This window comes from Carassius carassius, chromosome 25 (genome assembly GCF_963082965.1).
Source record: "Carassius carassius chromosome 25, fCarCar2.1, whole genome shotgun sequence".
Classification (NCBI taxonomy): Eukaryota; Metazoa; Chordata; class Actinopteri; order Cypriniformes; family Cyprinidae; genus Carassius; species Carassius carassius.
In genome coordinates, this window is record NC_081779.1 from 12,918,257 (window position 1) to 12,932,794 (window position 14,538).

The 14,538-nt window shown below is 40.5% G+C and overlaps 1 protein-coding gene across 5 annotated transcripts in view; it reads left to right on the forward strand.

Annotated features, from left to right (window-relative positions):
* The window catches only part of LOC132104209 (CUB and sushi domain-containing protein 3-like), a 435,094-nt gene that overhangs the window by 306,019 nt on the left and 114,537 nt on the right, over positions 1-14,538 (forward strand). For all 5 annotated transcript variants that reach the window (XM_059509502.1, XM_059509503.1, XM_059509504.1 and 2 more), the window contains 3 exons: positions 1,920-2,107; positions 2,533-2,727; positions 2,950-3,066. In XM_059509502.1, coding sequence (XP_059365485.1) covers positions 1,920-2,107; positions 2,533-2,727; positions 2,950-3,066 — 500 coding nt within the window. The remainder of the gene's footprint in view (positions 1-1,919; positions 2,108-2,532; positions 2,728-2,949; positions 3,067-14,538) is intronic.

Consider the following 14,538-nt stretch of genomic DNA (forward strand, 5'->3'; position numbering starts at 1 on the left):
ATCATGTTGCTAATTATGTCCATTTTTCATTTAGCCAACACGTAGCGATGCTCAAGCCACAAGCAGGATTCTCTGTCCAGCCGGGGTCAGCATGGGGTTAAGTTCAAGTGCTGTAGGAGTTTGTCGTTTTTGACAGTTGCCGTAGTCATCCCTCCATGTTAATGCAAATAGTAATGCTAGCATGCAATACACTTCCACCTGGATCAAAGGGTTTCGTGAGGGTCTAGTCCAGGCAGGGGCCGTGGAATATTAAGCAGGATTCACACGCACTCAGTGAAAAAAAGAAGTGCTTAGGTTTCAACATTTCTCCCTCTGTATATATGTTTCTCACACTCGCACTAGCAGACTTTGAAATATCAGCGACTGTAGAACGTTTAAACTTTGCCTCTTCTTCCCTTTGACTCATCATCTAAGAGCAGTTATTTTAATGACAACAATAACTCCAAAACAATCTTCCGTTCTGCCTATGTGTCACAGTTTACAACATTTATCAAAACAGGAGCTGCAATTTGAGGCTGTTTTGTGAGTTTCCTGTGCCTAATATTTTTCAAAACCTTCACAGCTACTAGTTAAAGCCATACATCAGCCCCAAAACAGATGATGAAGAACTTTTTTTCAGGTTTTTTTTTTGTTTGTTTTTTACCCAGCCCAGCAGGTAGTGTCTTTCTCATGGTTGGCATTACATTTGAAGTAGCATCTTTCTCATTTAAATTCCGTCCTCTCTAAGTAAATAAGCATGTTGGAGTTCTGCCAGAAGGGCAATGTCTCAAACGGGTTTCTAATAAATAGCTCTCTTTCGGTTCCATCTCAAAGACTTTCATTACACAGTCCATTACTGACTTATTTCTCCTTAAAAAATCTACAATATGAAATATGTCCATAATGAAATTGGAACAGAACCATATACTCACACAACCCCTCCGAAAAATGTGACCTCTTTTAGCAACACTACAAATGTAAACCCAGCCGGGTGTCTCTGTATTTAGCAACAGTACAGTTTGTGCTATCAATCTGATTACCACAGAAATAATTGTTTTCTGATTCACAGCTACAGAGGGTATGGAGTGGGGAAAAACCCCAATGCATCTGGTTATCTGAAATGAATGGCTTTTTTAATGTGTTGTAAAGAATCTTATCCTGTTTATGAATTATCCTATAATAACCCATAAACAGTGGATTCTGACGCAGTGAAGTGTGGAAGGCATGTTTAGCATTCTCTCTCTGCATAATAAGGGAAAAAGAAGGTGTAAATCTGATTCAGTCACAATCCATCTCATGCAAATGACTCCACTGATGGGCGAGACCCTATCATTGCACCTTACTGCAAATGAAAAGGTGCAAGTGTTTATATGTGGGACTCTCTGTTTTGGCAATCTGAGATCACAGCTGAGATGCTGATACTGCACTGGGAGTTTTTACATCAGAGTTTTAGAAGTATGCGAACGCTGGCATTCGATGCGTGGTTATTTACATGTTCGACCTTAATGTGAAACTGTTATGCAGGCCATATGGACAATACAAAACCTACATCTTACAAAGCAAGTTAGCATGCATAACAGGGATTTAGGTGGACAAGTATCTAATCGGCTCTCCTCTTTTTGTAATTCCATATTTTTTTAAGTAGTTTTGTTGTTTGGTTGGAAGCACCTAATTAAAACTACATTATGAATATGATCGATTTTTGATATTATGTGAATAAAATTTCATACACACACACACACAATATATATATATATTATTTTTGATGTTGTAGTTGGTCTACCTTCTCTGCTATCACTCTAAAACAGGCTCCACTTGCTTTGTACATATTTTACTTTGTACTACAGTCTGCAAAGTTGATCTCAGGACTCGAATATCCAGAGCAAAGTCTGGCTTTTGATCCCTTTATTCAGAAACTCCTCTTTGATCATCTATCCTAGCTTCAGCATAGAGCCCAACTACGACTTCTTGTATATCTACGATGGACCGGACAGCAACAGCCCACTGATCGGGAGCTTTCAGGACAGCAAGCTTCCGGAACGAATAGAGAGCAGCTCCAATACCATGTACCTGGCCTTTCGCAGTGATGGCTCTGTCAGCTACACAGGCTTCCACCTGGAGTACAAAGGTAGACCCTGACATTTCAAGACCCTAAATGTCTAAACCTTTAATTAAATACAGTATATTACACATATATTGGACAGCTAAGTGAAGTCAAGTTGAGAAAAAGTTAATTTAATTGTGACTGGTATTCAGCTGACGATTGAAAAGAAATAGTTCACCCAAAAAGGAACACCCCTTTTTCATTTACTCACTCTTACCTATTTTCTCTTCTCTCAGAACATAAAATAGAATTTTGTAAAGAATTACAGTTATATAGTTACCAGACAAGCTTCAAAACCCCCGACAAAGTATTTTTCTTAGAAGAAAAATGTGTTCATGTTGTAAATAAATCTCAGTTTCAACCAATAACTGTTCATTCTGCAAGCTAAGATATGCCTAAAGTGATTTTCAACCCTTGCTTTTCCTGCACCTTCTCTCCATCTCGCACAGCTAAGCTGAGGGAGTCATGCTTTGATCCCGGTAATGTGATGAATGGCACTCGGTTGGGCAGTGACTACAAGCTGGGCTCCACTGTGACCTTCTACTGTGAGGCAGGCTACGTCCTCCAGGGCTATTCCACGCTTACTTGCATTATGGGTGATGATGGCAGGCCTGGCTGGAACAGGGGGCTGCCAAGCTGTCAAGGTAGAGTCTGCAAGTAAAAATGGATGTGTAAGAGAATCTCTGAGAATAAACAGTTTGGAACTGCTGCTGCAGACCAAACTAAATTAATCAAACTCGTAAAATGACTTGAGCATGCTGCGCTAGCCAAGATCAGTTCTATCAAGGCTGGTATCTCAAAAATAGCAGTTCATCATGAATGTTGAAGCACAAAGTAATAAGTGATCTGGGTGTTTGTGTGAACAGCACCATGTGGAAGTCGCTCTACTGGGACAGAAGGAACTGTGCTGTCACCTAATTTCCCGAGGAACTACACAACGGGACAGAGCTGTGTGTACTCTATCTCTGTACCCAGGGAGTTTGGTGAGTTACTGTAAATCTGAAACAAAACTGGATGAAGTTTCACCACATTTAGCAAAACGGAGCAAAGCCAAAACATAGTGGAGTTATACGTTTAATGTGTTTGGTGTATTCCGCATTGAAATTATAAGGGCTTTTTGTGACAGCAATAGTACTTTGGGTGAATGGAGCATCTCTCTTTATTTTGTCTAAATATGGTTTTTAACATTTAAGCACAACATGTTAATAAACACACACAGCTGTAGTTTAAATTCACAATCTTGAATACCTCGTCATGTCTTGTACATATGACACTATTACATATACATATACAATATGGCTTCAAATTAATGTTCACAGTTATTTTGAGTTATTTTGAATGTCATAATTTTTAATTACTAAACAGTAAACAGTATGCCCTTGAAATAAAGATGTGTGCTTAATTGAATATGTACATACAATTTTGAAAGTATATATTTAAAATACTGTACTTGTAGCTAATATAATATTAATTAAATAAAAGGCCACTTTAATGTACTCAGAGTAAATTGTCATGTTTATTACTTACGTGACTTTAAAGTACATTTTATATCATTGTTTGTCTTTTGTTGTTTTCAAAGACAATAGAAGTAATTATGAAATTATAAATGAAGATCTACTTAAGGTGGTCAAAAAGGCACTCTAACGAATACAATTTTTTTTCACTAACGAATACATTTTAAATTCATAGAAATTAATATACACTGTAAAAACCTGAGTTTGCAAAGTATATATTTTAATTAATATATATAATTAATTAATAATTGCAAGTATATATTTTTAAGTATTATTTCCGTAATAAGTACTCGTTTTAAAAGTATGCCAAAAGGTACTTCTCATCTGAACTATTTTAAATTATACTGTTCTCCTGTATTAATTTCTGTACATTTAATGTGCTATTTTCTAGACAGGAGTGTAGCTTAGCAACCAGCTTCCTTGTCTTTCTTTTATACCTGAAGGCTATCTGTCGGCCCAAAAAAAGTAAAAAGTGCACTTAGCATGGTGTTGCACAGTAAGAATATTTCATAGTCTGAGAATGTAGTCAGTCCTGTGTCACTGCACAAAGACCAGACCTTCCAAACCAACAGATGAAAAAAAGATGAGATGGTGAGCTGAAAATAATTTGGTAACGTATACAGCTATTGTTGACTACTTAAAAAAAAAAAAAAAAAACAGTTAGCTAACTAAGCCTATCCAACTGCATTTAAGCTACCTAAAAGAATAGTTCATATAAACCCATATGAATGTCTTTCTTCAGTATAAGAAAGTAATTCATACAGGTTTGAAATAACATGAGGGAGAAAAAATGATTACAGAATTTTCATTTTTGAGTGAACTATCCCTTTAATAGAACACAAGCAATTGCAGAATTTGTCAATAGTTATATGCCACCCAGTATCCTTGACCTGCTGTATTCCAGGGATACTTGAAATGTTTGCAGACAGCCTATGATTGTAATATCCAGGCGCCAGTTGGAAAATAGTACAGAGATGAAAGTGTGAAATGAGAAAGCAAACCTCCCGGCCCCGGTTTGTTGTCTTAGGGTTCACTTTTGTGCTGAAAAAAAAAAGGCACTTTGCTATCTCAGGCCTGCCCCAAGAAGGATGTGGTGTTATGAGGTATGTGGTGTTGAAAAGTATGTGGTGTCGAAAACCCTCTTCTGTAAATGTTGCTGTCAGTTTAACTGTTATGGGGATTTTGGACCTCCCTCACAAGCATCGTTTGGCATTACGTGAGCTGTATGTGATGTCTCCCTCGAGGCATGTCTGTGGTCATTGGACTGCTCGTTCTCTGATGGAAGGTCCTAAACGAGATAGATGTCATTTGAAATGAAGCCTTCAAAAAAAGTTAACGAAAAATGAAAAACATTATAGCTTTGCAAATGAAAAGGCATGAAAATGAATAGTCAGCAGCTGAGGTGTTTTAGCCCCTGAAATGCATTCATCACACCATTGAACCCGCCATACCATTTAAAACATTGGCATATATACACATAGTACTAAACATGCTGTGAAATATTGCCTGCCTGTTCAGTTCTAAACATAAATATTGACATATTAAAATTTTTGTACTATACTAAAGTATTTCTGTCAAATGTGCAGGATGCACATTGTGGCTATTTTTGTATTTTTTTCTAGAACCAACAGCAATAAAAATATAAGAACCTACAAATAAATACAAAGGAAACAAGCATATTTGACATTTGGGCAAAATTCTGAACTTAATAGGTACAGTTCACTCAAAAATTAAAATTCTTAAATTATTTGCTCACCCTTGTATCGTTACAATATTGTATTATGTTATTTATTTATTATGTGGAACAAAAAAAAAAGATTTCTTAAAAAAAAATATATATATACAATAAAAGTCAATGAAATGTTCTTTAAATGCAGGAACTAACTAAAATTCTGTTCCCGAATGGTGCACAGACCTGTTGCTCCTAGGGACAAAGTAATTGCTTAGGTATTTGGATGGATTTTAACCCCAGGTAAATAGTACCTGAGATCTAGACATAAACTATCGCAGCAATTTGTCTTGTTACCTAGAGCCGTAGTTCAAGCCATTAGTAATGATTGGAATTGCGAAAAGGGTTGAGGTTCTTTTACATTAACAAATAATTAGTAAACCATGCCTTTCAGAGTGATATCCGCTTAACGTTATGTGCAAAGGTACATCCATTATGCTCAATTAACACGGAAATGTCACATAGTGTGTAACATATTGTTTAAAAAATGAATAAATGCGGTCTTGGGCAAAATACTGTGTAACACTTAACCGAGTGCTGCTTTAATTAGTCCTGTTTGAGTTCGGTGTGCATTGATCATCAGCAGTTCTGTTAGTTCAAATCACTCATTGTGCAACTTAAACAAGTTAATGGTAATAGAGCAGAAATAAGAAAAACGAACACAAATATCGGGTAAAACAAAAAAGAGAGAGAGAGAAAAGAAATCCAGGAGGGGAGATCCATAAGTCTAGTTTGTGCTGATGCTGCTGAGCCTCTATGTGGTTCGACACCTGCTGGGAGGGGGAGCATTCATTATCATGCACCTGAAGTATCGTCAAACATCCAGGCCAAGAGAGGGAACGATTAAAAGCTTAAAATGCCTTGTAGAACAAAGCCTGGGCTGAGCGCTTGTGTTGGAGTGGAGATAAAATATCTTACGGTTGTCATAAAAGCTTTTGTTTCGTCAGATTCAAAATGGCATGGAGGCAGATCATATAAGCCAGAGAAGTTCAGCTGTGTGTATTGATTCCTAAAATTTTATGAAACCGGTGTGCTGGTTTTATTGGTGAATGTTGATTGGGCATAGAATGGAATACACAATCCTTTGAGACTGGAAAGGAATCATAAAAACTGGCATTGCCATTGCTGGGAGTAGATTTTTGGCCCACAAGACTGATGGTAAATTATATCTATATGTGTTATTTAATGGCCTATACTTGTGTCTAGAGAGCAGAGTGCCTGATATAATGCTGAAATGTATGCATTTATATAAACTTTTAATCATTTGGCAGATGCTTTTATCCAAAGTGATCAACAAATGAGGATTAATAAAAAAAAGTCATTCGCCCATGAGAGACAATACTGTAATTCAAAGTTTCCCAGTTTCTTAGAAAAGCATGCACTTGATTTTTGGGAAACGCTGCAAGACTAGAGAATTGAAAAGAGTGAATGAAGTAAGAGTAGGACTGTTCTAAGCACTGTAAGGGCAGTTATAGTTTTGAGTGAAGTGCACATGAAGGAGTTTTTTGAAGGTACGAAGGGATTGTGTTGTTCTGATCCAATTGGGAAGATCTTTCTACCATCGTGGTTCACGACTGTGAAGATTCGGGAAGGGAATTTTGTGCCTCTTTTTGGTGGTACCATGAAGCACTGCTTCAAAAGTTTAGGGTCTGTGAGATTTTTATGTTCCTCAAAAATACAGTAAAAGTAGTAATATTCTGTAATATGATTAAACTTTTAAATAAATGTTTACTGTTTTAATATATTGTCAAATGTATTTTCCTATGATGGCAAAGCTGGATTTCTTCAGTAATTATTCCAGTCTTCAGTGTCACATGATTCTTCAGAAATTATTCTAATATGCTGATTTGCTTCTCACGAAACATTTCATATTATAACAATATTGAAAACAGTTCTGCTGCCCAATATTTTAATGGAAGCCATGGTGCACATTTTTACAAGATTCTGATTAATTGTAGCTGTCACTTTTGATCAATTTTATGCATCATTGCTGAGTGAAAGTATTTTTTTATAGTAACCTTAAGAAATAATAAATAATTAAATAACACTAAATTATTTTTACTCAGCATTTTTGTCTGAGATCCACAGTCAGATGTTTTTCCTATTTTATGCATAAACTTAACAACATTTTCTTAGCTCTTAGATTTATGCTTACATTAAGAAAAATAAAAAGGTGTTTTCTTCGAATGAATCTAAACATAAAGAGTTATGTGTAATTGCCTCTTGCTTTAAGGATGTTTAGATATACAGATGTACATTTATTAAAGGGTCATGAAACCCCCTGTTTCAGCACTGGTTAGTTCTCACCACAGTTTAAAAAAATGCTAAAAAAAAGTGCATGGTGCGGAGGAGGGGCAAGAGGGGAGACAGACAACACACACAGCTTTGCGTTCAGAGTGTTTCATTGAGCTTCCATCAAGTTAAAAACACAAATAAATACACGGCCATTTGCACTCTGCATTGAAAACATATATATGAACGCGCTGTTCCACCTCTGAGAACTTTTAAGGCTCATTCTGTGGCATTTATAAGCCTATTGACGGATTGTGTCACAGAGCTGTAAAAACGGTTATACTCTCAAAGTGAATGAATGCATTTGTGCTGAACTCTTATTACAAAGCAAAAACAAACACTCTTCTTCGATCCTTGAACGTTTCTCTCAGTTAATGTGCGCAATGTCATCTCACAGTCTGAAATGTCTATTAGCAAATCAATATATGCTGTTGTGAATAATTAAGCTAAGCATCTTTTCATAGGATAAAGGCCCGTTCACACCAAGAACGATAACTATAAAGATAACTATAAAGATAACTATAAAGATAACGAACACCAGCGAACTACCGGTATGTTTTCTGTGTATTCTAAGTGGACGTGCATCTGCTGCTTTAAATTCTCGAGCTCATTACAGCAGGATTGATTCTGATTGGTTGGCAATGTTTTTATCGTTCATCAGAAGAAAAAAAATTTTCTGAAAGTGATTCCAACGATATCATTTCTCTGTGCCTTTATCGTTACAGTTGTGGTGTGGACTCTATTCTTGGACTCGCTATTCTTTAATATTGAGAATGATTTTTAGAACTATATCTTTATTGTTATCTTTATAGTTATAGGGCCTTTAGAACACGCAGTCTCATGAATAATTTAATAGACACCAACGCATCATTGATGTACTATAGTCACAAATTTTTACATCAACACAATATGGATTTTAAACCCGGAAGATGAAAATAGTGCAAAAAAGCTTAAAATTAACCAGTTTTCTCCAACAGCTAAAATTATTTCTTCTATGATGTACAACACAACCGCCTCTGCTAAAATCTCAGAAAAGGTAATCAGGGGTTTCATGACCCTTTAAGAAAAGATTTTCTTGCAGTGTTGAAAAAATTCTAATTGTTAAAGATGCACATTACATTCACTGATCTTGAGAATCCCCAATTACAGTGAGCAAGCACTTCAGACTTTGTATTCTTTAGAGGGAGACTTCTACACAAACATGCACATATATGCACAGACGTAGCTTTCTCCATCAGCTCTGATCTGTAGGGCAGAGCTCTGAGGCCCTCTGTTAAAAATGCAGCACTCCACTGCCTTTTTTAATGTTTCATTATTCTGTCACAAAGAATGATGCCGGCAATATTTCAGACTATGACAGGTTTGGTCTGAGAGATGTATTATTCAGAGCATGCACCCCCACCCCATGTTCCCGTCGACTCCCCCACCCCCCTTGGCCCCGGGCAGTCAATACAAGTATGTAGGGGAATCCTTGCTTGCGAATTGTTGGGGGTCAGGTGGAAAAAATCTAAGTTGATGATCTCTGTCTGTTAAATATTCCCTGCTGAAGTCAAAACCTAATCAAACACTTCTGCGTTCTTCATTATTATGTGAGAAGCTCGGTCTGTTAGCCTAAGGCATTGTTAATAGGCACTTCGTAGGTATTACATTAGCAGCAATGTCACCTTCTCGATGTAACGTTATTAATATGTTTTCTGAAGTTCTGATTCATCTGCTGGCTGCTCAAAGCCCAAGATAAGGTAATTTGTATTTCTGTTGAAATCATATTTCATTCAAAAGTGATTTATACAAATATTAGCTTGAAAATAAAGATTTACAATAGCATCGGGTTTCACCATTAAGCCTGTATCATATGTTGTAGCAAAATATTGCAAGAATTATCTCAATTTTTATACTCGTCAATAAAAAATATTTTTTTTACTGACATTCAGCTAGCCTGTGGGTATACATTTTAATATTTACATAGTTGTATTGAAACTAGGGCTGTCAAATAGATTAATCGTGATTAATCAGATCCAAAATAAAAGTTTGTGTTTACATCAGTTGCCAAGCTACAGGTGGGCCCAGGTGGGCAATGGCCCACCCAGTGAGAAGCTGGTAATTTTCCAGATGAATGTTATTTATCAAAAGATAATAATCTAAATGTATAGTTTCACTATAACTTCATATATGTGCTTTAAAATATATTTAACGTTAGTTTTCATGGTCAATTACAGGCAGTTTATTAATTTTCCCTCTTCCCATAGGTGCTTACCATACGCTTGCCAAAATGATGATTGGTCAGTTTCTGTTAGTCCCACCCACAATTATATTAAATGATGTTTTATTAACAAGATTCGGGAGGAGCGCATCAGATACTTAGCCTAATCAAAACAGGTGGACCATAATCAAGTAATCAATACCATGGTATAAGTATCGCTGACTTACCTCTATCCATTGATGGTTTATCAGCATCCCTCCTCCACCCCATCTCCTCACTTTGAGTTCACTTTATAATTAGACGGGGAAGGGGGGGTACTCTAGGTTCGGGCCATTCCCGAGCTCAGAGCCCTTCCCTGGACAGCATGCCAAATATGCATACCATACCTCAGCTAATTGTATGTAAGTGTGAGGATGTGCATTTTTGAAAATAGTGTTAAATTTGAAAGTTGATTTTGAAAATAGTGAAACAAACCTCATTCAGTATTTTAAAAGTATATATTGGACTTCCCAAATGAAATGTAAGTCCTAGCACAGAATCCGAACTGCCTACAAATGAACCAGACCAGCGAGCGATGGATTAATAGATTAGAAACTTCTGAGGCAAGCGGGTTAAAAGCATCATATTACCATAGGTACAGTGTTTGATCCGCTAAATAGATGTGTTCTTTGTGAAAAGAAAAAAAAAACATTGTGCTAGATACTCTTCTCCACAACGAACTGCATATTTGCAGCTAAGCTTATTTCTACTGTCCTTGATATCTACTCCCATCATCTAAGGTAATGCTTTGCATACAGTAAACTTTATTTAACATTTGGCAATGCCTTACCTGACATATAAAAAATTAAATACATTTGCGATTACTTAATCTCTGTTGACATTAGTTAATCAATTGTCAACTTTTTGTTAGCTCAGATATGGTTAACAGATAAAAAAAATATTTTAATAATGTATTTGTCACAAGGTGACGATCTTTAGGGGCGGAACCAAAATTCGGGAAGTTTGGTTCCGCCCGGAAGCGTTTCCGCCCGGACCGGAAAAACAGAACACCGGAACTTCCGGTAGCGCCGTAAGAAGGAAAATCAGGGAATTCGATGCACCTGTGCCTAGTTAGGGACAGCGGTTGGTGATTGGAGGATACGCTGGACAAGGCAGTACTTAAGGCCAAGTTATTTCCCAGTCTCGGAAGCTCTTTTTGGTGTGTGTGAAGCACTGGGTTGTGCCCGTCTTGGTACGCTGCTGGTAGCTGTCTAACTCTCTCTCTCCCTCAGGCTGGAATTGTATGATTGTGAAGACATCGCGAACCTTAAAGGTTGAGAAGTGAACAGATTATACGGCGAACTGAGACGACGTGAAAGAGGGGATTGGAAGTGGCATTGATGTGAGTACTAAGAGTCAGTCGAAAGTGCCCTGTATATTGACCTGGCGTTGTGTAGATCTCTCCAGGAGGAGGAGGGCGGCCCTACCCCTAATATAGTGTGGTGGGAGAGCCGAAGGAATACTTATTGAAGTAGTCACAACGACGACATCACTAGCTAGGCCGCATATTCCATCGCCAGATCCGAACCAAGCGAAGTGAAGGAAGACGGGTGTCCTTTCCGTACACTGAGTGTGGTGGGTGAGTCTTCGTGCTGTGAAAACCTATAATTTTGACGTGGTGCTGTATATTGCTGTGGGCTGCTGTGTATTGCCGTGTGTCCTGTCAGATAAACCCCCGCCTTCACGCACTTCGGCGTGGGAGGACAAGGAGATTGCTGGTCCTAGCCTAGTTCAGTACAGTATATGTTGTGAGCGTGCTTCAGATCTCCGGAGATAGCACGGTACGCTGTGTCCAGCCCAGAGGTGAAAGCCATCCAAAGCAGAGTAACTGTGTTTTGTGTCCAAGTTGATACCTGTGGAGAGGAAAGGAAAGAGAGTGAGTAACACAAGGAGAAACAGAGGAAACCTGTACTTACAGTGCGCTGTGTTCAGCCCAGAGGTGAGAGCCATTCAAAGCAAACTAACTGTGCTATTGTGCCCAAGTTGATACCTGTGGAGAGAAAAGGAGAGAGAGAGTGAATAACACGAGGAGGAATAGAGCGAACCCTGTACTTACAGTACGCTGTGTCCAGCCCAGAGGTGAAAGCCATCCAAAGCAGAGTAACTGTGTTTTGTGTCCAAGTTGATACCTGTGGAGAGGAAAGGAAAGAGAGTGAGTAACACAAGGAGAAACAGAGGAAACCTGTACTTACAGTGCGCTGTGTTCAGCCCAGAGGTGAGAGCCATTCAAAGCAAACTAACGGTGCTATTGTGCCCAAGTTGATATCTGTGGAGAGAAAAGGAGAGAGAGGGAATAACACGAGGAGGAATAGAGCGAACCCTGTACTTACAGTACGCTGTGTCCAGCCCAGAGGTGAGAGCCATTTAAAGCAAACTAACTGTGCTATTGTGCCCAAGTTGATACCTGTGGAGAGAAAAGGAGAGAGAGGTGAATAACACGAGGAGGAATAGAGCGAACCCTGTACTTACAGTACGCTGTGTCCAGCCCAGAGGTGAGAGCCATTCAAAGCAAACTAACTGTGCTATTGTGCCCAAGTTGATACCTGTGGAGAGAAAAGGAGAGAGAGAGTGAATAACACGAGGAGGAATAGAGCGAACCCTGTACTTACAGTACGCTGTGTCCAGCCCAGAGGTGAGAGCCATTCAAAGCAAACTAACTGTGCTATTGTGCCCAAGTTGATACCTGTGGAGAGAAAAGGAGAGAGAGAGTGAATAACACGAGGAGGAATAGAGCGAACCCTGTACTTACAGTACGCTGTGTCCAGCCCAGAGGTGAGAGCCATTCAAAGCAAACTAACTGTGCTATTGTGCCCAAGTTGATACCTGTGGAGAGAAAAGGAGAGAGAGTGGGTAACACGAGGAGAGACTGAGGAAACCTGTACTTACGCCGCTGCCTGTGGAGAAAGAGAAAGCGAGTGAGCACCCAAGGAACGAACTGTGTGAACCAGTACTTACTGTGAGCTGTAATCAGCGAAGAGGTGAGAGCAGAACCAAGCTGAACTAACTGTGCCTGTGTGTCCCAGCCGTTGCCTGTGGAGAAAGAGAAAGCGAGTGAGCACCCAAGGAACGAACTGTGTGAACCAGTACTTACTGTGAGCTGTAATCAGCGAAGAGGTGAGAGCAAAACCAAGCTGAATTAACTGTGCCTGTGTGTCCCAGCCGTTGCCTGTGGAGAAAGAGAAAGAGCCCGTTGCCTGTGGAGGAAGAGAAAGAGAGTGAGCACCTCGAGAACGAACTGTGTGAACCAGTACTTACCGTGAGCTGTATTCAGCGAAGAGGAGGAAGAAGGAGGGCGCTACGGATACCTAAGACTCAGGCCGGGGCCCGAGTCCTACGCCCCGGATCCCCGTGGCCCCCTTGCTCCCTGACCTCTTCCCGGCCATAGCCCATCTGGAGGGCCGAGTCAGAGTTTAGTTTTAATTGCCCTTTCCCTATTCCCCAAGCTATTTTTAAATATTTAAATAAAGATTGTTTTATCACTTACTTGTTCTCGTGTTGTTTGGCCATTGGGTCGGGTTTGGGGACCTCCTCGAGGTGGAAGTTGAGAAGGGGTGTGGCTTAGTTAAAGCATAGCCAGCCCCTGGGTGTGACAGATTTGGCGTAGTCGGCAGGGTTTCCACCTCGAGTTGAGTAACCAAGGTCGTCCAATGACCGACAACGCGGGGCTTTCAGCCCAACCCCGTGCCATGCCCGTTTTTATGGGGAGCCCCTGGATTCAAAAATATGGGGGGACAGAATCCGAGGTACGATTGTCTGAATGGAAGGCTCAACTAGAGTACTTGGCCGACCTACAGGGCCTTAGTGCAGCCCAGCGGCTTCAATTTGTGTTAAACTCCCTGGATGGAGAAGCGCGGCGAGAGGTGCATGCCGCCCCCGAAGCCGTTAGAGCCAACGCCCAAACCGTGTTCCAGTTCCTCACTGAACAGTATGGTGACCACACCCCCGTAGCTGTCCTTCGCTCCCAGTTCTTCAATTGTAAGCAGGGCCCCCGCCAACCGATTAGAGCTTTCGCCCTGAGGTTGCGAGAGCAATTCGCCCGACTACAGACCCGTCGGGACCACGGGTTGGGAGATGGAGAGACTCTATTGCGGGACCAGTTTCTTCTGGGGTTGAAGGAGGGTCCGGTGAGACAGAGCCTACGTATCCAGTTTCGAAGGGACCCGGGTCTTACGTTCGAAGATCTGAAGAAAGAGGCACTGGCCCTGGAAGGTGATGAGACTGAGGTGAGTGGTTCCCCAGTGTGTGCGGTTGTCAGTGAAGTAGCACCAGCACAACCCGGAGGCCCTGACTGGAAGCAAGCACTGAAGGCTGAACTTTTGAAAGATGTCCGCGATCAGATGTCTGAACTGTCTAAAGCCCTCGTAGGAGAATTGCGCCAAGGACGGGCGCGGGAGGAACCACGGCCGGCGCCCCGAGACCGAGTGTACTCAGAGGGAGGCCGAGAGCCGTTCAGGCGCCCGAACCACTTTAACCGGCCCCGTTTCGAATGGGACGAGCAAGGGCGACCCATCTGTAACCGCTGTGGCAAACCAGGTCACTATAGCCGTCAGTGTGGGCCCCGCAGGGCGTCAGAAGGGGGTTTTTAGGTCGGCCGGCCACTGTGGGTCGTGTGGCCGGGACCCCTCGAGAAGACCCTGGAAGAGGATATGGCTCTAGGAGCCAGATGATTGGGCGTAGCCCC